Genomic DNA, 25,575 nt, shown 5'->3' with positions numbered 1-25,575 from the left:
TTGTGGGCGCCCTGGCAGATCTTTACCAGGTTCGGCGTCTCTGCAGCTGCACAACGTACCTGGTCTCAACCATGTGTTCAGAAGCAATTATAGATTCCCCGGGAAAACTACACTAGCTCCTCATTCCTCTGAGAGCGAGGCCATTCTGGCCAGTCAATACCTCGCTTGAGGACGCGTTGCCTTGCAATGTCTCAAGGACGGTCGCTAAACCCCGCATCAGCCATTCCGCGAGCATTTTGCGAATGGTCCCCAGGGGCAATGCGAAGGCCGCCTTATCTTGCGTCCACAGGAGGACCACGGCTCTTGAGCAGCTCGGCTCTTGTCTCTTGAGGTTGGCCGATCCCCAGTCCGATTCGCACTGTCCTGGCATCCAAAGCCGACAATCCACGATGTGGGAAGGCCCCCACGCCAGAGCCCAAGGACGATTCTGGACCTTGGCTGCTGCCAACTGGCAATTGCCTAACGTCATGAGCTCAACTATGGACGCCATTTCCATCGACCCCTTCTTCTCGAATTCTGCTCACGGTTGTGGTTGGATCACACAAGGGCCGTCCGCAGGGAGGCGTCTACTACGCAGTAGTGTCACAACCCACGAGCTTCAGAAACAGATCCTCACAATATACCAATCAACCCTATCCCTCTGTGATAGTCATTGAACAAGCGCGCCATGAGCTACACTACGGTTTTATTTGCTATAGGCAAGGAGTCAAAGCACTAGGCCAGCATGATGATTTACATATCCAGTGTCAGTCTTCGGCCCGCTGCCATGTTTCCACGCGACCAGCACATTCAACTCGAACTGTCTCGCCTATTTGGTTCTGTTTGGCCCTGTTTGGCCCAAAGAACATTCACACAGTGATCAAGTTTACTATTCCATAGCTACACTTGACAGACGCCCTCCTCACCTTAGGGATACAGTCTCTCCAGTTATTGCTTGGTCTCCTGGTAGTCTTGCTCGAGCCTCAACGTTGCGAGACAACCATTCGAAACAATGAGACGCCCCTGTGGCCTTGGATAATGGCGCAGAATGACTCATTACTACTTCTTGGTCTATGTCGATTCCCCTCCGTGTTGCTTTTGTTAGCAGAGTTCCCAGTGGAATCCTTCCTACGATAGATGGAACGGTGACGAGCCAGGCCAATGCATCTGAAGGATCAGCCATGATCATCATCATGATATTGGATCCTCGCAACTATGGAGAGGCTGGCTTGAAGGGCGTCTTGAGCCACGCTCAGGACTCCTGTTGGCCCAGACCTGCTAAAGACATGGGACTGCTGGTGGCATTATGATCGACGCCGCCTGCCGTCAAGCATACAGAAACAATGCGTTCCTGGACCGTTGTGGCCAAGGTACGACAGATGTTTCTGCAACAAAGAGAGTTCCTGCCAGCCCTTTGAGACTTGCATGGCTTCTATGCTGGACGCATCCGCCGGGACGACATCCGGACGTCTTGTTGGTCTCTCCTTTCACCTCCTATGTGGCCTACGCCTTCGCCATCCCTGCATCACCACTAGCCTCCAGGAGCGTACATGAAGACTTGCTCAACGTCCATATCTCGTCACTTGGCAAATAACAGATTTCGTCACGTAACGCCACCAATGGGACTATCGTCTGCAGCACTTCCCAGCATCAGTTAGACTCGGTCAGATGTTGGCCATGGGTTGCTTGACCATGGCTCTGATTTGGTCAATGATTTTCTGGTGACACACGTGTCTCTAGTCCCCTCACTGCTGCGTCGGTTTACAGAGACAGAGATGCGAATCTGTCCAAGGGAAACTAGGGCCGTTACGAGACAACACCTCAATGCTTTCTCCTACACGCTAGCAAGAGCCCTATGCACCGGTGTCATGGCATTAATCTCCGCCAGGAGTCTTCGCTCAAGAAACCATGCTCGAGCTACTTGAAGATACGGGGTATGTCAGATGCGTTGCCTCCCAAGGCTTGGATTGCAACACATCAGGTTTCAGGCTCATCCGGAGATCTGGGGCACCAGGGACAAGGGCTCGAAAGGTGTCAGCAGACAGGTTGCGCAGCTCGCACTCAGCCCCGTCTTATTGCTCCAGAATACGGTATTGATGCCGGGGCTGCCTAGGCATCATGTTGCCACTGCGTCTAGATGTCGTTTGTTGGGTTACACAAAGGCCGACCTGGCCTAGCGCGCTCTGCATTGAGCAGCACACAGACGGCTGACGCCACGGGTGCCTCAACGTACGTCCGGCGCCCCGGAGAGACGGTTCCGGAGCCGGATGAGGTGTCACGGACATTCCAAATAGAATGAAACGGGGCCCAAGTTGATTGGAATCTTGGAGTTGCTATCTTACGTGATGCTACCTGTTGATGTATGTAGGTAGGTGCGGTCAAGCTGCGGGAGGCTCACTTGGTGATGCTAAGGCTCATTGAACACCCCGATGCAGTACTAGTCAAGACATGGGCATGCTACCCCAGCAGGTAGCATTCTGCCATTACCTAGCAGATGGATGTGCTTGACTGCCGGCCGCTGGACTCCCTGGTCAACTCTGTGTCTCCTCAGGTTCGTTCAGGGGGGAGGGGGGCCATGATCCCTGCTCCAATCCTGACGGTCAGCCAGTCGCTCACCACCATCTCGTCCAGGCGATGGCACGCTGTCACCGGGGATAATGCCAACATGTGCGGCCGCAATGGCTCGACCGCTTGCCGCTCCGTCAAGCGGCGTGATCTACGCAGCATCAGCAAGGCTCCCCCGTCGCCGTCTTGACCGTTTCATCAGATGCTCGGAATGTGCAAGAAACAAGCAAGCGAACCCATGAAGATAATACTTGCGATATAACACTTTTTTGGCCTGTTTTCCGTGCCTCGCTGCTACTCTATGCGGTGCTACATTGCGAGAAATCGTCAAACCTTTCCGAATTATACAAAAAGTTCCTCCTCTTTCGTTTGTTTACATAGTCTCGCCGCATTCTGTCTTTGATCTTCCTTGCTAATACCAAAAAGAGATCCCACGTCAGTCTACTCGAGCTCCAGGCCGGCCTGCTTCATCAAGCCGTGGAAGATGCCCTCCTTCTTCAAGAGATTCGCCGGAGTATCAAACTCGACCACCTCGCCCTTATCCAGTACCACCACACGGTCGCTATCGAGGATGGTGTTGAGACGGTGAGCGACAGTGATGATGGTTCGGTTGGCGAACAGGGGTGATCGGAGGGTGCTCTGGAGCATGGCGTCGGTCTCGACATCGACAGCGGCCGTAGCCTCGTCGAGAACCAGGATGTTGGAGGGTGTGAGCATGGCGCGCGCCAGGGAGACGAGTTGCCTCTGTCCCTGGGAGAGGTTGGAACCTGCGGAGAAGATGCGTTAGCTGCTGTTGCTACCGGGTTTGGTGGATGTACGAGTGCGCAACTGGAGAGCTCGCATCGCGGCCGGTCCGTGAGACGGAGTCACTTTGCCAAGCTACCAGGCCACGAGACTTGATCTTCATGCGAGACGCCCATGCAAGCGAATCTTGTTTAGAATATGGATGCATGGAACATGTTGCAAGCGTCGTGGCAAGGGGAAGGCAAGGCCTGGGCATCGCAAGGAGCCATGGCGGATCGAACCAGACGGTTGGTGAACCGGTCAGACGAAATCGTCGACCGGTCAAGGAATGCCGACAGAAAGCGCATGGGCACCGACTCACCTCCTTCATTGATCTTGGCCTCCAGCCCACCATCCATGCTAGAAACGTGGTCCTTCAATCGTGCGTGCTCTGTAAGGCGGTTACATGTCAGCACACATCCATTGTCACACAACGTCTGCTGACAAAACATCCGCAAGGGCGCGGCATGGTAGGGGTGCAACGTGGGTGGTTAAACTTACCGAGGACGCTCCAGAGTTCAGTGTCATCGTGGACGTGACCAGGGTCGAGGTTATCGCGGACGGTACCCTCGAAGAGAGCCGCATCCTGGGGAATAATGGCCAATCTGCGTCGGAGATCAAGCAGACCGATCGAGGATGTGTTGACATTGTCGATACCGATGTGGCCAGTCGCAGGCTCGATCAGGCGGAACAGGGCGAGCGTGAGGGAGGACTTGCCCGCACCTGTACGACCGACCACGCCGATCTTCTCGTGCGACTTGATATCAAGGTTGATGTTCTTGAGAACCAGGTCCAGGCCTTCTCGGTACCGGGTGCTGTAGTTGACAAAGTCAACCTCACCCTTGGCGGGCCATGAGACGGCGGGTCGGTTCTTGGCGATGATCTCGGGGGCTTCGCTGGGCAGAGCCGCATACTCGAGAACACGCTCCACCGACACGATGTTGGTCTCGACTTCGACGGTCTGGCGGACGATCCAGTTGAGCGAGGTGGTGATCTGCAGGGCATATGACATGGCCAGACCGACAAGACCAGGGCTCGGGCGTCCATAGCTGGTCACGGAGATGACGAAGAAGCCCGCAGCCGAGAAAATGACAACAGCACCGATGAACTCGAGGCGAACAGCGAGCCAGCGGTTGGCGCTGATGGAAGGGAAGTAAGCCCGCAAGTTGGCGTCGACGCGCCATTCGTTCTCAAGCTCGAAGCGCTGCTGCTGGCGGTAGGCGCGGATAGTGGTAATGCCACCGAGAGACTCTTGGAAGTGGGCGTAGATGGGACTGCGGCTCACGCTGTCGAGTCTCTTAAGCTCGCGAGAGGTCCGGAGGTAGTATCGCTGGATCCAGTAGTAGGCCAGACTGAGGGGGATGATCAAGGCGATAAAGCCCGGCGCGGCGACCGAGATGATCATCAAAGTGAAGCCAGATCGAGCCAAGTTTACAAAAAGCATGTTGAACGTCCTAGCCAAGACCTCATCGACACGGTAGATATCACTTTCGACTCATTAGCATAAGACATATTATTAACAAGCTTATTCATCAACTCACCTCGAGAATCGGTTCAGAATTCGTCCTGCAGGGGTAGTATCAAAGAAGGACATGGGAGACCTGAAGATGGCATTGGCCATTCGCTCGTGAAGCTTTCGAGACGCCTGTTCCACAAGTCAGCTAGAGTGATATCAGAGTGATGGCGCAATACGAACCTCAATGGAGCAGAATATCCACAGAATCAGGGTCTGGATGACAGTGAGGGCCGAGGATCCCATACCAGCGGCAAAGTAAATGCCAATAAACTTGCCAACGTGCTCGTTCGAGTGGTTCTTCTGGTTTTCATCGGACCACTCCTTCAGCCAGACGGAGGCAAGCATGCTGGTTGTCTGCGCAGCGAGGAGCATGAACAGGTAGAGACCGACAGCGTAGATGTTGTTCATCTTGGCGTACTCGCCATAGACAGACCACTTGACCTTGCCCTGCTCCACGTGTTCCTTGGCCTGCTTAGTCTTGGAGGTACCGGCGAGCTCCTCATCGGTGAGCTTGCCACGGGGACCCCTGAAACTAGCAGTGCTGGCGCGACGGAGGGTGGCCATGCTGCTCGAGCGAGGCTTGGATCCAGGGCCGGCCTTGATAGGGGCCATCTCGGGAACCCGCTCCTGTGCCTCTTCCATTTCTTCCTTGGCCTGGCTGGAGTCGGGCTCGATAATGGTGGCCGCCTTGCTACTCGAGGCGCTGGAGCTGGGTTCGCTGCTGTTGCTACCAGATTCGTGCCCGGCTGTCCTGAGAAGATCCGCAACAAGACCCTTCATGGAGACCAGCTGCTTGTAAGTGCCCCTTTCAGCGACTTCTCCATCCTTGAGGAGGGTCACGTAGCTAGCCTGGCGAAGAACAGCGATGGCGTTGGTAGCGAGGATACGGGTCTTGGAGGAGAGCAGACCGCGAGGGCCGAGGACATTGTCAATGATATGTCGGCCAACGTGGGAGTCCACAGCAGAGAGAACGTCATCGAGGAGGTAGATATCGGCACGGGCGTAGACGGCACGAGCAAGGGAAACACGGGCCTTTTGACCACCGCTCAGCGAGATACCTCGCTCGCCGACGACGGTCTCATCACCATCAGGGAGCTGGGCAAAGTCGTCCAAGAGGGCACAAGCCTGAACGGTCTTCTCGTAGAACTCAGGGTCGTATCGGTAACCAAAGATGATGTTCTCCTTGACAGTGGCGTTCAAGATCCAAGTTTGCTGAGAAGCATAGGCAACAGTTCCTCGCACCTCAACAGAACCCTTGACCTTCCACAGATCACCGAGGATGCTCTGAAGGAAGGATGATTTGCCAGCGCCCACACGTCCGACAACGCACGAGAGTTCTCCCTTGTAGGCGGTGTAGTCGATGTCCTTGAGGGCATTCTTGTCCTCATGTCGGTTCCAGGAAAAGGTACCATCGCGGATAATGATGCTCTCCTCACCAAGCTGCTCAGGAGCGGGCTTGATGGTGATGGCATTAGGCTGGAGCTCCTCAGCCTTGAGGAAGTCAGTGAGACGTCCAATAGCCACAGAAGCCTCGACAATCGAAGTGATAACCATGGGGAGGATAGCCAGAGGGAAAGTCAAGAGGTTGAACAGGGCCAGCGCAGGGAAGACAATATCGGTGGTAAGGGGCTTATCCTGGGTAAGGACGAAGACCGTAAAGGTCGAGCAGGACACAAAGAAGGGGGCTGTTGTCCAGGTGAAGTTGGCAAAAGCCTGAGTAGCGCCGATCTTTCGCAGGTTCTTCAGCTCCTGTTCGTTTCGGACATAGTTGAGCTTGTTCATGAAGGCAGAGCCCCAGGCGTACAGCTTGATGCTCTTCATGTTGTTGATGATCTCATTGATGAGACGGCTTCGAGCATCCTTGTTCTTCATCTGGGTCTTCTGCATGTTCTTCATGATACGAGCGACGAGGCCTTGCACTGGCATCATGATGATCATGACGACAATGCCTGCCATCATGGACCATCCGACCAAGTTGTACAGAGAAACCATGCAAATGATGATCTGGAACGGAGCGGACCAAATCTGCTGAGCAAACTGGGTGAGATCCTGCAGACGCTGAGCATCAACAGCCATGTAGTTGACAATGTCTCCAGTTGACTTGGCGGCTCTGCCTTCGTTTGACAGTCGAAGCGACTTTCGGTAAATGGCCGAAGACAATCCGCCCTTAATGTGCATGCCCGTCACAAAAGCGAGCTGGAAGTATTGGTGCTGCCATCATGTCAGTGAAAGATGCGGTGAGTGTGGTGCTAGAGTCACTTACCACCATGGTTGTCTGGAAGACAGCACAGGCGAACATAGCCAGCGCAATCGCAGCACCCTGGATCACGGGCTGTTTGGTTTGATTTGGATCATGGTACGAATACACAAACGCGATGAGGAGACGCAACAGCTGAGGCTGGATATACTGTGAGATGTCGTTTCCAATCTTGTAGACAGCAGCCAGCATGTAGGGTCCGCCATACGCCTTGAACAGGACAACCCACAGGGAGGGGTTCTTCCGATGTTCCAACTCGTATTGCCAGGCCTTATCGAAGCGTGCTCCGGTGTTCTTGGTTTGGTCGTCCTTGGCCAATGCCCAGAGGTCATCCTCGGTCAGAAACACCTTGTAACCATATCTCATCATCGGGGTCATCCAGGAGAAGGTCAGTTGGGAGAAGGCGTTGCAGTACTCGACGGGGCACTCCTCCTCTTCCTCAATCGCCTCGTAGCCATTGGGGCCAACGTTTCGCGGCCAGAGCCACTCAACGAGAAACTCGACAAGAGACAATCCAACACCGACACAATAGACGATAAAGTAGGGCAATTCCGACCGGTAGAGCTGCTGGGAGATCAGGGATCGCAGCTTGACGGCGAATGAGATGAGGAGCAGGAGCCAGTAGAAGAGGGCAACTCCGCTAGGATATCGAATGCGCGAGTGTTCAACCCATTGGATGGAGAAGACGACGCAAAGCGAAAGGATTGTCAAGAATGTGGTCAAGACTCTGAAGTCGCCAAACCAAATGGCTGGCATAGACAGGATCTGGATGACGAGCTGAGCAATGACGTCGACGATGATGACGGCGAGGAGGGTCTAGTAGTGGCAAGCACAGTTAGCTCAATTGAACCATGGCGAAGTCGCAGTTTGTCGCGGCGGTTAATTACCTGCTTGATGAAGAAGTGCGTGTTCTTGGCTTGTGCTTCCTGCTGCTGCTTCCTTACGAGGAGCCACCATATGGCGAGCGATCCAAAGACGAGGCCGAAGACGGAGACGGCAGCGATCCAGACGTCGATGAAACATGGCGTAAAATCGTATCGATGGGGGCTCAGAGGGCCCCAACCCTCTTCGTTTCCGCAGAGAGGCTGCTTGAAGGGACTCGCGGAGAGGTAGTTGGCGCCCAGCTCGCGGAGAGGGCGGAAACCCGTGAACGAGCCGGTCTCATAGAGGACCTTCTGCTCGTCGTAAAGAGCCATTGTGTCCCGTGGCTCGAGAAAGACTGCGGGGCTGCGAGTGTCTGGTGTAACTATCGCCGCATGCTAGAGCAAAGAGCTCTCGTCTCTTGCAAGGCAAGGCTGCAGAGTCGGTGGCGCGTCAGAATCGGTCGGGGGTCGGAGTTGCAGGCCGTCAAGGCTTGGGTCCGGTTCGGAAAGCTTGCGCGACGTCAGAGCGTCAGGTCGCGAACCAGCGACGGCGCAAGATGGGTCGGGATCTGCTCGGCAGGCCAAGATCTGCCTGTGGCGTGTGCTGATTGATGCTGCCAGATCCTGATCCGGTCAGCGCTTTAACGAGAGATGGAGGAGCAAAGATGAAAATTGCCTGGGCGACTTCCGACTAAAGTCCAGTCGCAGAGCAAAATCTTGTCGAAATGACCTGCTGATGGTTGGTAAGCTGGGGTCCTAAAAATCGTCAAAATCCTACGTAAAGGTACGCGCTAACGCAGACCCCAGGCAGCTCAGCTGGGGGCAGGTGGGGATGAGCATGGCAATCACGGAGATGTCGGCGATAGTTGCCTGGATTACTTGCGCTTGCGTGCTTACCTAACCCTGCAGCATTTGTATGTATCTAGGCCGTTGTGGACTTACCCTGCACATTGAATGGATGGAATCATGTCTTGTTTTGGCACGACGTTTCCGGTCATTCGCTGTTTGCGGCCTCATTTTACCTTTCCGATAAGGTTCTTCACGTGATGTAAAATCTAAATTGCTTTCATCTTGAATTCCTTTGTGCTATCTTATTGAGTCGTTCGTCAATGAGTCATCTTACTGGTGCGTTGAAAACCCGCAATATTACCCACAGACGCGACACAATCCTGACTGACTCGCAGAGTTGCAATAGGCACTATAGCTATGCGTATGGCCTGTCTTTACAACCTGGGCCTAGCAAAAACCTGACTATGCCGACATAGACTAATTACTTTGCAAGAGTTCCCAGGAACTCAATCACCCGCTTGGTAAGCCATTCCTGAGCCTCAGGCTGGTCAACAGTGTGACTCGCGCCAGGAATAAGCCCCGACAAGGGGCTCACTACTGGGTTCAGTTCCTGGTACTTCTTGTTGCGAGCTGCCTGGTCAACGCGCTCAGGCACATACTCGTCATTTCCAGAGTGTAGAACTAGGACAGGCTTCTCGAATCGCGCCCAGTTCGCCGCGACTCTCTCCTCGTCAAGATCGGAAGAGAAGTAATCGTCATCACCTCTATGCACGGCGTCAGCTTGTGGCAAACATACTCCACCACGGAACATACCCTGGGGCAGCAAGAGACTGGAATCGATAGGCCGAGATGGGTGCCCCCAAGACAGCGGGAATCATGTCGAAAGGCATACAGTCGCCTTCCTTTCCCTCGGCAATCATCTTGGCCGCAAGGTCAAGGCTTGGCTGAGGGTCGGGCATGATGAGGTCCAGTGTCTCGCGATCCGAGATGGGGCCTTGCATGATGAAGCCGTCGACATGCTCATTGTTGTGCTTGGCATAGTTGGTGTACTCGATACAGTCCTACAACTTGTCAGAAATTGCCAAAGGGGGTAATTGGCAGACATACCTGGCAACCAGTGGAAGAACCAAACAGGACAATCTTCTCCTTGCCAATGCTTCGAAGATACTTGACCAAAGAAGAGATGTCCTCCACATCGTTGGAAAGGCTTGAGATACCAAAACCGATAAAGGAGCTGCGCATGCGGATCTCGAAAACAGAGTAACCAAGTTCCTTGGCCTCCTCCAATCGCTGAGCTAGGAGCCGGGTGTAGGGGATAGTGTGAGGACCATCTGTGAGACCACCGATGAAGATGACAGCATTCTTAGCAGAAGCAAGGCCAATCTCGTATGCGCAAGAGGCTCGAGTCTTGGACTCGAAAGGATGAACAGTAACCGAAAAAGGACCGGAAGGAGCCATGATTGCTTTATTTTCCGTGGGCTTTGTTGTTGGGGTTGAATGAGCTTTGTGGTGGTTGTTCCTTGAGAGCAGAGGTGCGGAGAGCGTCTTGACAAACTAATGCGGTATATATAAGCTGCAGTCCTGGGTTTGGAACAGTGGGTCCCTCATTCTCTTACCAAATGGTTCAATCGGGGGGACGGTGGTTGAAAGAGCCAAGTCTGTAGTTTTCCAGTGGAAACCAGCCTCTTCATGCTGTAGTTGAGAACATTCAACTCTGGGTGTAGCTGCGAGATCGGACGGATACGATTACGATAGAGCACAGTGCATGATGACATCAGCAGGCGTGGGATGGTTTAGAGGTTGCGCAGAACACTCCTGCAATGAAATAGTGTTACGGTGGAAAATGAGCCATTGGTGAATATGTAGAAAATCATCTTGTCAATTGTGTTGTTTGCCCAGGTTGTTAACGCCTTGAGCTCTTGGTGTTGTTATCAGCCTCGTTCAACACCTCAAGACCCTCTTTGCACAGTTTTTAGAAATTTCACACTGTACAGCCACATCTCAGTTCCTAAAGATCGTGAAGTGCCCCTCTACCTTTTCTGGCTTCACAAGCGACGCTTCTCAGCACATCTAAACCGCCATCCTCTGTTATCAAGCCAAGAAACTCACATAGGCATCGGTTTTACGCATTTGCCAAGCACCTTCGGCGCATTCGCTTTCGTATTCGCTTATTCCTGATCTTGAGCTGTGGAGAGTATGCATGTGTAGCTGGTAAGAAGCTTCTCGCTTCACCTACGATGGCATCTACACCAAACACCCAGGAGAGGAATGAGTTTTTCCAAAAGGTAGGTCTCCTTACCACCTACCGCTAAAAAATATCTAACAAATGTGTAGCTCAAACCATGCTGCGTCAAGATCAGCCAGTTGGCCATCCGGGAGGCCGACAATCCAGCTTCCGCTCGCGAGTTGACGGAGCTCACAGGGCGAGTGCTGGAAATTCTGAATGAGCAAATCCAGCGAAATCCGTTGGCGCTGGACGAAAAACTCTCTGAATATGTCTTCTTCCCGCTCTACCACATCTTCCGTCAGATGGATCAGTACCCCATGCCCTTGATCGAAAACTGTATCAAGGCACTCGCTATCTTGATCACTCATGGATGGAAGACCAAGATTTCTGCAGAGCTGGTGAAACAAATATTAAGTCTTCTGACATTTATACTGGATGGAACACCTGGCTCTGCCCAAAAACGGCCTGTGGCCGAGGAAACTGCGCTGGAGGCGTTTCGTGGATTGACGGCCCTTTTCATCACAGCTGGCACGTCCACCACGGCGGCATCGGGACTCTCGGAAGCAGAAACTATACCTGCGCTCGGCCACGGTGTCACTGTCATGCTAGATGGGGTTGTCAGCGGTGCAACACCCCAGATACAACAAGAAGCGTTGCGAGCCCTGCAAGCCGTGTACCGCGCCATCAAAGAGCCCGCCGCGCTGGCTAGTTTCCTCCCGGGGACTGTCTCTTCGCTGGCAAAGGTTGCATCCTCTCCGAACCGCTACAAGGGGAACGTTCTTGCAAAATGTCTCGAGACCGTGAGTCTGGTGTTGACAACCGTTCTGGCTGATCTTAGAACGCGGTCAATACTGGCCAAGTCTGAGGCCGAACAAGAGGATGAAGATCATGACAACAAAATCCTCTCTCCTTCATGGCTCAAGGCGTCTGCTATCCAAGTCAAGAAAGCACTCTCTACGATGATGAGGCTACGAACCCATGATTCCGCCAAGGTCAGGTCGTCCCTCAACAAACTTTGTGTCGTCATCTTGGATGAATGCCACAAGACCTTGGAAAACTGCGCGAATATCTTGATCGAGACGGCAATCGTTCTTGGAGAGACAGAGGAAAAGACATCCCTGACACAAACCAGCCTGCAGGATCTCGTCAGCATCTACCCAGAACTTGGCGAGATCGTCAAGACTACAGCCTACAACTGGATGTCTAGTCTGTCGCGTTTGATGCAAGGAGCAGACGAACAAGCGAAACGAGACGCGATACGCAACGTTTTGAAGGCACTTGAACTACTCAAAAGCCTGCACATACAGTCGTCGACTCTCGAGGATTCAATGTCGACCATGCTTCGGGACAGCGTTGTTTCACTTGTTCAGGCATCGAAGATTCAGCCAACAAACGAAATCACCGATGTGAAACTGATTGCTGGGGGAGATTCAAGCGAGTACAGGGACGCACAATATCAGCCGGTTCTTCTACCTTCCGAGAGCCAGAAAGATATTCGAGGTGAGATGGCGTCGCTTATTTCTTTCCTTGGCTCGTCTTCCCAGAAAGTGAGGCTCGCAAGTAGTATGCTGGAGCAGGCACAAGAGTCTGGAAACCCAGTTGGGCAAGTTTCTGCCTTTTGGCTTTGTTTCCAACTCGTCAAGGCTAGCCATAGGGCTTCGGCAGAGGAAGATATGTTCTTGAATCTGTCATCTCTGAGCGACCCGGCTGGGGATGTAGAGGGCGTCTTCAACGAGTTGTATACGACGGCAGTGCAAATTCTCGACCGCCACACAGAGGTAGAGCCTGTTGACTGGCGACTGGAAGCTCTTGCCTTGGAGGTTACTGCCTACACAGCTCAGAGGTCAGGAGAATCATTTCGACCAGAACTGATCGACGTGCTGTTTCCAATCGCGACATTCTTGGGATCCAATAGCCAAGGTCTACAGAAGCACGCTATCGTCACGCTGAACACCATAGCAGACTCATGTGGATACGCCAGTGTTTCGGAGCTCATCATCAGTAACGTTGATTACATGGTCAACTCTGTCTCTCTGCGGCTGAACACCTTGGATATCTCACCGGCATCGATCAATGTCTTGACCATGATGATCCGATTAGCAGGCCCTCGACTAGTCCCTTACCTTGACGATGTCATTGACTCCATTTTCGGAGCGTTGGACAACTATCACGGCTACCCAGTGTTTGTGGAAAACCTCTTTAGTGTGCTTAAAGAGGTGGTGGATCAAGGTGTTCGTTCGGACATGCTCTTGTTGGAACATCAGACGAGCTCAAAGCCAGATCACCGGAAGAAAGTGCAGAAGACAGATGAAATATCTTCTCTCTTGGATACCCTGGCAAAGAGAAAAGAGAGAACCTCTCGCGATGAGACGGAGACAGATCAAGTGCGCGGCCACCCAACGATACCTTGGAAGAAGGAGGACAAGAAGGAAGACGACGGTGAAGATGAGGCAAATCCTCCAGCCGAGGAAGAAAAACCTCCAAACTCTCAAACGTACCAGTTGCTGCTGAGAGTGGCAAACCTAACCCAGCACTATCTGACATCCCCGACGCCAACACTACGGAGGTCACTGCTGGAGCTGCTGACGGCGGCATCTACAGCTTTGGCTCCCGATGAGGACGCATTCTTGCCACTGGTCAACTCGATCTGGCCGGTGGTGATTGACAGGCTGCATGATCCTGAAGCTTATATCGCGGTCGAGGCGTGCCACGCTCTGGCTGGGCTCTGCGCGGCAGCAGGAGACTTCCTCAGCTCTCGGTTCAAGACGGACTGGGCCGATTGGCTTCGGGGGTGGTGTCGCAAGGCTAAGCTTGAGGCTTCCGGGCGACCGGGGCAGACCAAACCCCGTGGGGAAGTTAGGATTACGCGGGGACGAGAGAGCGACGATAGCCGAATTGTGATGCCCCTGAGGAGCGGAGGCAGCCTCGGTGGCAACCCGCAGGCGGTGACACCGTACTCCGGTGGTGACCTGGGGAGATTTGCATCGCCGGCGCGAGTGTGGGAGGCCACGGTCGAGCTATTGACAGCAATAGTGTCGCACGTTCACGTGGACGAGGACATGTTTGACGACATTCTAGACCTACTGTCAGACGTTTTGGAGCGCAACGTTAGGGTGCGGGGGGCATTGGAGGCTGTCAACGGGGACGCGGTGTGGCTGGTACGATACGAGCGAGGCAATGTCGAGCCTCTACCGACACCTCAGATGGATGGCATTGTATTTGCTGCCATGGCAATAGCTCAGTAAAGGAAGAGATTGCAGTATCAAGGCTCTGGAATGATGATGCAAACCGGCACACGCTTTGCCGGTCAAGGGACTTGGCCTTTCCATGATTAGCTATCAGCAAAACATGCTAGAGGCGCCACCTGGCAACGAGTTTCCTAATTGGCACATTTACAGAGAAAGATTTACGTCAAGGTTTCAACGGGAACTAGTCTGCACGAGTTGGTTGGTGGTTGAATGACATTCAGGCAGATATGCTTTGGCGTGATAGCCTCGGTGTAGACATGCAGAAGTCTGCTGACAGCTTTGTGGGAGATTTGAGTATCTTTTAGCAAGCTGGGAGCGTTAGTTGAGACGCGAATCCATTCAGCCAAGCGTTTAGTATCTATTTCGTTGATTCTGGTTCTGGACCTTCAATAACAGGCAGAGATAACTCATCTGAAGAAGCTCTTCCAACAGCACCTATACTTTACACTATAATACTGTACCCGCCCTAGGGTAAGAGAAGGGATCGACGGGAAGTCAAGTCACATGCGATTATGCTTAACCTGCCTAGGTGTGGCGAGGATGACACGAGTGACAGTAAGAGAGAACTTACCACTCCGTTGGGCCAGCTACCGTAGCAATGCCCTAACGAAGCGAATCCCGACAAACTAGAGGAAAACAGCTGAAACCCGTACCCAGCATGGACATTTGCCAATCATGCCATGGAGCGTCTCTGGAATGGTCAGAACCGGCATCACCAATGCCGGTGGTACGATTCAATGTCTCGCGCGGCTCACGGGGCTAACAGGCCATGCTAGGGGCGCCACCGGACAAACCGTCCAAGGGCTTTGGAGACAGTAGCCGCGATGGCTTCTCATGGATCGAGAAGTTGACAGTGAACAAGTTGATCCGATGACAGGCAAAGCTTACGTGGGGAAAATAAAGAGGCCAAGGCCTAGATCTTGATGGTGGACGGTTCCGTAGTGGGAACATTGGCAAACTTCTCCGCACCGACCAGACCATGGGGTCCTCGCAGGCCTCATGGGTATGGGTCTCTATTCACACCTTCTTCAAGGGGCTAGCGCCGTGAGGCTATTAGTTGGAGTAGCACGTATTGCTGTCCCTCCGAAATGTATTGGATCCCCTCTGGTCTGACCCCTTTCCCTCGCCCAGCTTACCCCAGATACGCTGTCGCATCATGACCACGGAAGGGCAAACGATTTCGTAATGGAATCTCGAGTTTAAGAGTCTCGACTCTGGGGGAGGATCCTCCTCTAGATCCTCCCCAGATTCTGGGTCCTCGTCGTGACCACTGCGCTCAGATGGAAATCTCCATTTCCCCAGAAAAGCCAAGAGATGGATTTGGGGGGCTGAGCCTCACGCGCCTGTTTGAACGTGAGGGGAAAAAAAGCAACCAGGTGAGGAGAAGAAGAGGAGGGCACACACACACACACACTATGCTGCCGCCGCTGATATCGGTGGCATCGGCCAATCAAGGGGTCCCCGATGATATCAGCCATAGTGTTCGATACGCTCGTCTCACAGAAGAGATAGCACCCCTGTCTGGCGTCGCGACAGCTGAAGAGAAAACAAGAGAGGGGGGGGATGCCTCCAACTGGCTTGGTCCAAGCAGCAAGCCTAGATTTCGTCAATTATCCACCCTGGCCATCCCACCGGAGACTTGGTCGATTTTGGCGTGTTGGAGCGGAGAGGGATCCAATCAGAGGCAAAAGGTAGGACAGGTGAGAGATGCAGTCTAGAAGCCTTCTAGCGCTGGTGACTAGCTCAATGCTTGCCACCCTCCCTCACGAGAAAACGCGAGACATGTGTGTGTGCCAAGTAGATTTGGCGTTGAGATGTGTCCTTGGCAATCGCCGAGACGGCTCCCCGAGATGCCAAGGTCTTGTCCTGCAAGGCACTACTTGGCATCGCGAGATGGCATCTCAGGATAACCAAACGGTCGGTTCCTCTCAACCAGGACATGGACTCTGGCAATTTGAAGACCGTCTCGTGTTGATTGAACCGGGTAGAGGTCAAGACAAGGAATACCCATCATCATGACCTTCCCAAAGTAGCCCAGCTTGCTTATCGTTTGCGGACGTGGCGTATGAAGCTGGAGGGGGGAAAGAGGATCACATCCTTGGTGGCCCCATACAGGCACCTAACGACTTGGTCTCTAAAGATCCATGGATCTTTGGACAAGGGCGGCCCAACGGAAAACAACCGAGAGGTTCTTTACAGGGTCAGGTCGGTCAGTGGCTGCGGCGGCAGTTGAAAGAGGCGTACAACGTCGAGAGGCCAAGGAATGTTACGTGACGAGGTGCATCAGCAGTGCACAAACAAAAATCCCCCCAACAAGCCCAAGAAGAAGGGGGAAAAAAAGCCACAATGCAGAAAGTCAGACTTGATCCCCTCGAGTCATGAGTATCATGGCATTCAATCTCCCGCTTCCAAAAAAAAAAAAACAGAGTCGAAGAAGAACAAGCGATAAGCGCCTCCAAGCCGAACCGGGCCGGTAAACACCCATGACACGACCGGCACGACTCTCTCGCTCTCGCCGAACGACTTGAATCAAACTAACAGGCTAAGCGCGACGGGCGGCACCGAGATAGGGGCAAACTAATGGAGGAACCAGTAGACTAAGCTACAGAGGCGAACCTATGGATGGTGGGTGGGAAATCCTGTATCCACCACGATACGTGGTGGGGGAGAGACAGAGGACGAGGCCTTGAGATGGGGTCGCGACTTGACTCTTTGGTTGTGTCTCTAAACGGGGTCCAAGAATACCAAAAATGGCACTGTAAGAATGTTCAAGGTCTATTCTACAATAATATTCATTTCTTGATAATTTCCTCTCTAAAATCCGGGGTATCATCGCATTCTTAGCCCATGCCTTTTCCCACTTCTTCAGCCTTTTCTGTCCACCACCACCAAAAACCCAAGCTTGCGCACCCTCTTTATTAGCCTCGAGATAAACTCTCCGGGGCCAACGAGCAGGATAGGCAGCTGCTTTTCTCAACCTGGTTAGAGTCCCCGGGGCCTGCCCTGCACACCATCGCCCCAGGTGATGGGTCACCCTCCATCTTTTGGGGCCAACTCCCCGGCGCCACCCAGACCAGGAGGGGGGAGCGTCAGAATCTAGAACACCACCCCAAAGAATATCACAGAGAGACCACTTCTGAAACGGATACAAATAGAGTCCCTTCCTCCCCTCGTTTTCTGTTTTCGAAGGCCAAGAGCTTCATCACTCTCATCTCTACATTCTCTACTTCCCTCTCCACCTCACTTACACACAACCATCCACACCATGTCTTCCACACCCCCCGCCGACTACGGCAAGGAAGCCGTCGCCGACGTCCGATCTTCTCAGGATGTCGAGGCTGGTGAGACCACTCAGACTGGTTCTCTCCAGCGAGATCTCAAGAACCGCCACATGCAGATGATTGCCATCGGTATGTCCTCAACCCCACCACCCCTGGAACTCAACAACTAACCACAACAGGTGGCGCAATTGGTGCTGGTCTTTTCGTCGGTTCTGGTGGTGCCCTTCAGAAGGGTGGCCCTGCCTCTCTTATCATCGGTTACATGATTATCGGTATCATGCTTCTGTGCACCTGTTTGGCCCTCGCCGAGATGGCCGTCCTCTACCCCATCAACGGAGCCTTCTTCACCTATATCTGCCGATTTGTCGATCCCTCCTGGGGCTTCAGCATGGGCGTTCAATATGCTCTTGCCTGGTTAACTGTTCTTCCCTTCGAGCTCATCGCTGCCTCCATCACGATCAAGTTCTGGAGAGACGATATCAACATGGCAGTGTGGGTTTCCGTCTTCTTGGTCGCCCTCATCATCGTCCAGATCTTCGGAGTCCGCGGCTACGGAGAAGTCGAATTCGTCCTCAGTATCATCAAGATCTGCGCCTGTGTTGGTTTCATCATCCTCGGTATTGTCATCAACTGCGGTGGTGCCGGCAACAAGGGATACATCGGTGCCAAGTACTGGCACGACCCCGGTGCTTTCACCAACTTCAAGGGTTTCTGCAGTGTCTTCGTCGTTGCTGCCTTCTCCTTCGGTGGTACCGAGATGGTTGGCCTGGCCGCTGCTGAGTCTGCCAACCCCCGCAAGTCTATCCCCATGGCTAGCAAGCAGGTCTTCTGGCGAATTGCCATCTTCTACATCCTGAACCTGTTCATCGTCGGTCTCATCCTCCCCGCCAACGACCCCCGTCTCATGGGAGCCAGCGGTGCCAACACCAAGGCCTCTCCCTTCGTTCTTGCTATCCAGGATGCCGGTATCAAGGTCCTCCCCAGCATCATGAACGCTGTCATCACCATCTCCGTCCTCAGTGTCGCCAACTCTTGCACTTTCGGCTCTACCCGAACCATCCAGGCTATGGCTGAGCGCAACATGGCCCCCGCCTTCTTCAAGTACATCGACTCCAAGGGTCGCCCCCTGTACTGTGTCCTCCTCCAGATCGCCTTCGGTCTCCTGGCCTACATCGGCGCTGCCCCCAGCGGTGGTGAGATCTTCGGCTGGCTTCTGGCTCTTACTGGTCTCGGCTTCCTCTTCGTCTGGGGCAGCATCTGCCTGGCTCACATCCGCATGCGCTCTGGTATGAGGGCCCAGGGCTTCAACATGGATCTCGTCCCCTACAAGACCCCCTTCGGTGTCATTGGCAGCTACTTGGGTCTCGGCCTCAACATCCTCGCCCTGGTCGCCTCTTTCTACACTGCCCTCTACCCTGCTTCCGGTGCCTCCCCCAACGCCGAGGCCTTCTTCAGCTCCTACCTCGCCTTCTTCACCGTCGCCCTCTTCTACATCGGCTACAAGATCTTCACCCGCCAGTGGCGCATGTATATCCCCGCCTCCGAGATGGATCTGGCCACCGGTGCTGTCATGCTTGACGAGCCTGAGCCCAAGGAGCCCATTGTCTGGTCCCAGCTGCCCAAGAGGGCCCTCCGAAACCTGTTCTAAGTGGTTTAATTGCGAGTGAGATGGAGAGATACCCATATATGAAAGCGGAAGAAGTAACAATTGTACATTTTGGTCTGTAATATTCTTCAACGTTTAATATCAGCGAGGCGAGGAGGTTCTTAAGCATATTCTGCAAATAGAAACAATACGCACGTGCAATATCTTAAAATATCTCAACAGTTTCTGCCATGTGATGTGATTTCAACGGTTTTAGGTTCTCATTCTTAGCTAAAGCGCCCACCACTCTTCATAAGCACTTGGGTGTTCTGTGATGAGCTTTTCTACCCCTTGTCCTAAAGCCAAACTGCTTTCTGACTCTGCTCTGGAAAAGTCTACTTAGCCCCATCGAGGCAGACCTTGTGGGCCTTCTGGCGCGCCTTTTCAAGCGCGGCAATTCCATCGAGACATGCATTGTTGAGAGTCGAGATGACCGCCTGGTAGGTGTCGCGAACCTTAGTGAGCTCTTCCTCATGAGCCTTCTGAGCGTCCTCCATCTCCTTTCGGTGACTCTCGCGAACGGACTTGACGGTATCGTCAGCGTATTTCTGGACTTTCTTGAGCTCTTGCTCGTGAGACTGGCGCAACTCATCGACGGCCTGCTGGTGGACCTTGGCGTTGGCTTCAGCCGCTGCGCGAACCGAGGCAAGCTGCTGTCCAATGTTGGAAAAGACCTTGAGCACATCCTCTGGCTTGGAGATGAGAGGTCCTTCCATCTTGTTCACTGGACCGGTTCCAATGGGAACTTCCTTGGCTGGGAGGTTGCGAGGTCTCTTGGCAAGAGGGTACACGCTCTTGGTGGGCTCGGGGGTCCAGGCATGCTTGGAGAGCTCCGTAGCCTGTCTGAAACACTCTCCCAGTCTCTTCTGCTTGATGAAGCGATTCTGCTGGAACGCGTGGGCAGTCGTAGGCCCGCTGACATTGGGCTCCCATTTCGCAAGATCGGCCTGCGGGAATTTGATCTGGGCAACGGCGGCGTATCGAGAGTAGAAGAACTCCTTGGGGAAGAGGACCTTGTACGTGGTCACCTCTGCCCAGGCGTCGGGCTCGGGAAGATCGGTCATGGCCTTGACCTTGCCCTTGTAGACAATCTCGGTGATTCCCACCCAGGCTTGCTTCTCCTTTCGTGACAGCTTCTCTGCCGCCCAGTCGAGCCAGTGCTTCTCCATGTGGCTGAGGAATAGTTCTTTGTTCAGGTTTTTCTTGTCGTCTTTGACTTCCCAGAGACCCGTGTTGATTGATGCTGGAGGGGTCAGGCTCAATTCTCCTATTGTCTGGATCAGTCTTGTTGAGCAAATCCCTATGAGTCAATGTCCTACCCATGAAGGGTGAAGTCTGCTTTAGTGCTAGCTTGTCCGGCCCATTCGAGGCCTGCGAAAGAAATGGAAGAGGCGCTTGAGTGGCCCAGATGGATGGTTGAGTGACAAGGTCCTTGAGAGAGAGTTGAGACTTGCAGGTGGAAAGGGGTTGAAAGGTTGAAAGTGGTGAGAAGCTTTTGAAGCCTCAACAGGGTTGATCAAAGTGTATGATGATGAGAGCGTTGACTGCAGAAGAAAGAGAGACTGGATGATAATTTAGGAAGGAGTAGAAGAACAAAATAACCCTGCTTAAAAGGCGAAAGCCTGAGTAGGGATGATATGTGGTGTAGATGTCCTCACCCTAGTATCCTTTGAATGATGTACTACAACAGACATAGAAGCGCCCGGAAAACTCCTTGAATTCTCGAGATACCAGTGCTTCATCTCGCATTTCTGCTCATATTCGGTAATGCTATTGCGACGGCTTTTACCAACCTGTGAGACTGGCAAAGTCTGCATTTCTTCCGTATTGCGATATCGATCATGGGCAGTGGTGTTGAGGTCTGTAGGACTGTCCAACACAGCCAATTGGATGATGAAAGTTGATAAACAAAGAGCTTAAAGGGGGGCTTAATAATAAGCAGTTTTTATGCGTCTCTTTAGGATGCTCTTGTTGAGAATCCCTGGTGAGATTCCCGTCGTAGCTGGGATAGGGGCATTTCCACTTGAACAAAGTCGATGCCTCTCACCCTTAACTTCCGTCAATGTGTAGCTGCCAAGTACAGCCTTCTTTAGTATCTTACCAAGAGTCACGCACTGTCAATTATGTGATATCAGGGGGTTCTCCGTAGGGGCCTCTTCCTTGATCATCCAGAGTGAAGATATTTACCACCCCAGCTTGGCTATTTGATACACATCTATGGCTTGTGCCTTAACATGGGGATGAAAAAAGTATTTGCAAGAATTCTCCAAGAGCTTTGCTTTGACTTACATCTCTTTCTTTCTTTATTTCACTTTTATACTACCATCACATTAAATTAGAAGAGAAACACATAAGAATCCGCGAAGCGTGCCCCTATTGGTATGTCCAATCTCTGCTAAAGCCAGTGTTGTTATCAGCTGTTGATATGATTATCACATTTCAAGTACAGGTTTCGTATCTACCAGTGGCACTTGGACATTCATGAGCACTGCTTCAAAAATTGTTCTTTGCTGATTACACTGCGGTAAAAGTTTGCAAATCTGTATCTCTGCTCATCCCATCTGATCTTGAATCCCCAATCCAGTTGCGGGCCGGCAGCCTCATAGGCTCAAGTTAGCCATGTCGCCAATCCCAACTCCATGAAATCGCAATAGACCGGTGTCAAGATTTAGAATCAGCTAATTCTCGCAGGTCGCTCCTGGGAATGGGGGGTTGGGCGAGACAGCGTTCCAGCAGCGTAGAGTCCCGCCAGTCCAAAATACGAGGCATGTGAACGAAAAATATCGTGTAGGCAATCAGAGAGCTCTCAGGGTCTATGATTTTGACCACAGTCGCCATCTTGGAGAACTCTTTAGTATTAAGTTCTTTCTCCCGGGTCAAAGCCTGTCTCCATTTCGCCTTTTCGATGTCGAAACAGATACTTGAAAGCAGCTCGTCGTCCATCTTTGGCAGCAAGACTAGCCAGGCCTTGACTAGAGCTGGACACTTTGGTGTCAGGCAGATACTTGCATCGAAAACCCGCTGAATGATTCTGATAAAGGATCTTCTGGTGTCCCTCTCGTCGAAGCCCACGAATGAAGGGCAGTGTCTTCCGGGGGAGAGCGCTACTTCCAAGCGCTGGATCATGAGTCTCTGCAGCTGAGTGACATCTGAGAAGGAGGAAAACTTGTCCCGATTTGCTTGCCGCATTTGATGAATAATCTTTTCCAGGTTGTCCCTCGACACTTCATCCTTAAGAACGAAGGCAAGACATCGTCCATGGTTGAGCCGACTTTCAAACTCATGAGATGCCAGTGGCGCGAGGATCTCTTCCGAATCCACAATTTCATGGTACTCGGTTAAATCTTCGCTGGCTTGAGCAATGAAGGATTGCCAGTATGAGTGGTACCAAAGACATCATACCCAGAGCTTATCCTTGACATGCTTTGGGAGGACACGGATGATCCCCTCGCTCAGCCATGCGTGTATGGGTGTTCTGAGATTGGCTTGATTGTGGTGCTCAATCCCAAGCCTAAGCAGGACTGATTTCCCCTTCTCCATGGCTTCTTCCCGGCGGGTGATTGAGAGTCTGGGGACCGACCGCTTCTGGAGCCAGAGGCGGTCCCCAACAACATTTGCCATCCGCGAGATACGCAAATGAACTAGCAAGGGAAGTGCAAAGGACTGCAAGGGAGGGGTGGTGGGTTGAAGCGAGCTGCTGCCGCCTGTCGGCTTCTCCAGGTGTATGACATTGACGATCGTTTCCAGTGGTAAGTTGGGCATTGGACGGGGCAGAGTCGACCAAAAGTCAATAGAAGACCCGACCCAACCCCAGAGGTTGTTCTTGTTGAAGGCGCGGATGAGTCGACTGTCCTCTTGGATGTGTATGCGTAATAAGTTGAGCGCTGCTGCAGCTGTGACAGCCACTGGAGCATTGATCATCCAAATCGCAGCTGGGCCATCTCTTCTATTCGCCAACTCCAGACTGTCCAAGCCAGCCTTGACATGTGGGCGTTTCTCCCAGTCTTTGAAGTCGGCGGCATGAATGACATCTGTGTCGCGCACCATCCGTACACAGGCCTGGAAGCAGTCCACATGGTCCATCGGGCTCCTTCCTGCCAGTCGGAATATTTCGCTGACCATTTGGTCATTGACAGCCCTGATCTCCCGTCCATTAAGCTCACTGACAGCTATGCGCCCTGCGGCCATGCGGAGATGCTCGTCCTCATCATTTGAACTGTTCAAAGCCATGGCGGGGTGTTGGTTTCGCTGACACAGCCGACATATGTCTGATGCTAGTTGAACGAATTGTTAGACACTACGTTGAGAGTCCAAGCAGGATAGGATTGTGTCAAGAAACTCACCTTGAGATCCTTCAGCGACCACAGAGAGACGTAGCCAAGGTGGTCCTCCGTCCTTGTTTCGTCAAGGTGGGCTCAGAGTTGAGGGGGGGTGAAATGAGGGATGACACGTTGGCGATACTCCACGGGAGGAGGGGGAAGGAGGTTATCAGAACGAGTATTGAACTTGAGCCGGCTGATGAATGGAACGAGGCAACGTTGGTGTGGACGGGGTGGGAACTGGCCCAGCAGTTAGGGTTGAGTTGTGGAGGAGAGAAAAGGAAGACGCAAGGAGAAGAGCGGGCTACTATTGAAAAACTTCGAATCTTTAGCTTTAAATGATTAAAAAGAAAAAAGGATAATACTAAGAGGAGGTAGACGTTTGTTGGATCTCCGTTTTAAGGTGACACAACCTCACAACTCAGGTGATTCTCTAAAATCCTGCCTCCTCTCGCCTACCTCACGGTAGAAATACCCCACTGACCCTTTCAGGCTTTGCCAGTGATATCATGGACAATAGCAAACGGTCTCCATTGGCCCCGGTGAATGTTTGCATCCAGGGACAGGCTTCTAGAACAGGGGATTACGGCGATGCAGCGGCTTGAGTGCCCCCCCGACGTCTAAGCCGAGACATTATGACTCTTAGGACTCATAGACATCTAGGTACTCCGTGATGAACTCTCTCTTTAATTATTCCTGAAATTTACATCACATTCTCCAGCACCATCCCATCCCATCCCATCTTTTTTTTTTTTTTTAAATAAAAAAAGAAAGAAAAAAAAACAATTTCATTATGGATGTCAGCGCCGTCGTGTCTGGTGTTCCTGCCCCTCCTCCCCCCCCTCTTCCAACGACGTCGAGATGGCCGACCTTGAGTCGGAAACCCAAGCCCAAGCCCAAGAAGGAGAAGAAGAAAGAGTTGAGGCCAATTGGGATTCTGGTAAGTTTACTACATCGGTACTTATACTAGCCAGCATGGGTACTTACAATTCATGTTCTAGATCCCGTGGCCCATGTGGCGGAGAACGAGGCCAAGTTTCGGCGTTGTGTGGTGATGACGCGTCGGGAGCAGTAGGGGGACTTCTACCACCATCTCCCAAACCTTACCATCGACTGGGGCATCGAGGATACGTTGGGAGCCCCGGCCTGTCGTGTTTGGGAGTGCTGGCTGTTCCCACATGCATTCCGTGGGAAGGACAAGCTAGAGAAACATCTCCAGACCAGCAGGATGCGGGCAAGTACTTATTTCCAACATTCAAGTCAAGTATACTAACCAATGCTTAGGAGCTCAATGCCAACAATCGCCCCGCGACCCCTTCTCAGAGGCAGACCGCTTCGACTCTTACGACCGAGGTTCGATGTTGATAATGGATATCGACGCGAAGCAGTGCGCCTCCATCACGAGTGGGCAACTGGAGGCTCTACCTCGATTCCCCAAGGGCTCTTAGGTGCAGTCTACCTGCTTGTGGCCGTGATGAGGGCTACGTAGGAGTAAGTCTTTAACTTAGCTATATCTTAGGATAAGAGTTAAGCAAGTATTTAAAAGCACTTGTAAAAACTTCTTATCTAAGATTATTATTTGTAATATTTATATAATAAAAGAAAAGAAGGATGTAAGACAAGTATGAATTTATATAATTTCTTAGATTTATACTATAAAGAATTTACAGAATTTAAGACATTATATGTCATGTTGCTTACTAACTCCTTTGTCGGAAAGTGTTCCACCCCTTTGGTGACCTCAAGAACGAACTTGCTGGACCTGAGTCGGTCGGTCATATGAGGCACGCAGGCATGATATGACCCAAAGAATGAGATGAGCGTCTGTCCTGCGGCATGGAGCGTTCCCCGTGGTAAATCCACTGCCTCGGTACCAGTCCAAACACACACAGGAAAAACATGTCGATGTTCTTCTGGAGACTTTCGAGCCACCTGGTAATGGCGCTCAGTACCGTTTCGAACCGCGGCGAGATGAGATTGGTTGCGTTTCTGAAACTTGAGAGTGTGTCCGATGCAGATGGCGAAGTTGTGGAGATTCTGGTGGTCCGTATCCTGATGAGTGTAGAGACGGAGGTAAATGCCAACACAGCCCCGAGAGGGCCA

General features: G+C 52.5%; 6 protein-coding genes across 6 annotated transcripts; 3 read left to right on the top strand and 3 right to left on the bottom strand.

Annotated features, from left to right (window-relative positions):
- Nucleotides 1–2,985: 2,985 nt before the first annotated feature.
- On the bottom strand, nt 2,986–8,296 carry LRP88_06782 (ATP-binding cassette glutathione S-conjugate transporter YCF1; the record flags this gene model as incomplete). Its single annotated transcript, XM_083243319.1, has 7 exons — nt 2,986–3,311; nt 3,650–3,718; nt 3,829–4,814; nt 4,869–4,972; nt 5,024–7,054; nt 7,107–7,916; nt 7,988–8,296. 7 exons carry the CDS (start codon nt 8,294–8,296, stop codon nt 2,986–2,988), a joined length of 4,635 nt encoding a protein of 1,544 aa, XP_083100543.1.
- A 937-nt stretch (nt 8,297–9,233) lies between these two features.
- On the bottom strand, nt 9,234–10,210 carry LRP88_06781 (uncharacterized protein; the record flags this gene model as incomplete). Its single annotated transcript, XM_083243318.1, has 3 exons — nt 9,234–9,516; nt 9,566–9,801; nt 9,860–10,210. The coding sequence occupies 3 exons, from the start codon at nt 10,208–10,210 to the stop codon at nt 9,234–9,236; spliced, it is 870 nt and encodes a 289-aa protein (XP_083100542.1).
- A 779-nt stretch (nt 10,211–10,989) lies between these two features.
- Nucleotides 10,990–14,224, top strand: LRP88_06780 (armadillo-type protein; the record flags this gene model as incomplete). The annotated part of the gene is made up of 2 exons (XM_083243317.1): nt 10,990–11,037; nt 11,087–14,224. 2 exons carry the CDS (start codon nt 10,990–10,992, stop codon nt 14,222–14,224), a joined length of 3,186 nt encoding a protein of 1,061 aa, XP_083100541.1.
- Nucleotides 14,225–17,492: 3,268 nt separating this feature from the next.
- Nucleotides 17,493–19,156, top strand: LRP88_06779 (amino acid permease/ SLC12A domain-containing protein; the record flags this gene model as incomplete). The annotated part of the gene is made up of 2 exons (XM_083243316.1): nt 17,493–17,637; nt 17,688–19,156. The coding sequence occupies 2 exons, from the start codon at nt 17,493–17,495 to the stop codon at nt 19,154–19,156; spliced, it is 1,614 nt and encodes a 537-aa protein (XP_083100540.1).
- A 332-nt stretch (nt 19,157–19,488) lies between these two features.
- Nucleotides 19,489–20,476, bottom strand: LRP88_06778 (uncharacterized protein; the record flags this gene model as incomplete). Its single annotated transcript, XM_083243315.1, has 2 exons — nt 19,489–20,420; nt 20,473–20,476. The coding sequence occupies 2 exons, from the start codon at nt 20,474–20,476 to the stop codon at nt 19,489–19,491; spliced, it is 936 nt and encodes a 311-aa protein (XP_083100539.1).
- A 3,857-nt stretch (nt 20,477–24,333) lies between these two features.
- On the top strand, nt 24,334–24,920 carry LRP88_06777 (uncharacterized protein; the record flags this gene model as incomplete). Its single annotated transcript, XM_083243314.1, has 2 exons — nt 24,334–24,412; nt 24,757–24,920. The coding sequence occupies 2 exons, from the start codon at nt 24,334–24,336 to the stop codon at nt 24,918–24,920; spliced, it is 243 nt and encodes an 80-aa protein (XP_083100538.1).
- Between the last annotated feature and the right edge of the window lie 655 nt (nt 24,921–25,575).

This window comes from Fusarium phalaenopsidis, assembly GCF_050370095.1.
Source record: "Fusarium phalaenopsidis strain FUZ10S chromosome Unknown contig_32298, whole genome shotgun sequence".
Taxonomy (NCBI): domain Eukaryota; kingdom Fungi; phylum Ascomycota; class Sordariomycetes; order Hypocreales; family Nectriaceae; genus Fusarium; species Fusarium phalaenopsidis.
This window is presented reverse-complemented; position numbering and strand designations above follow the sequence as displayed.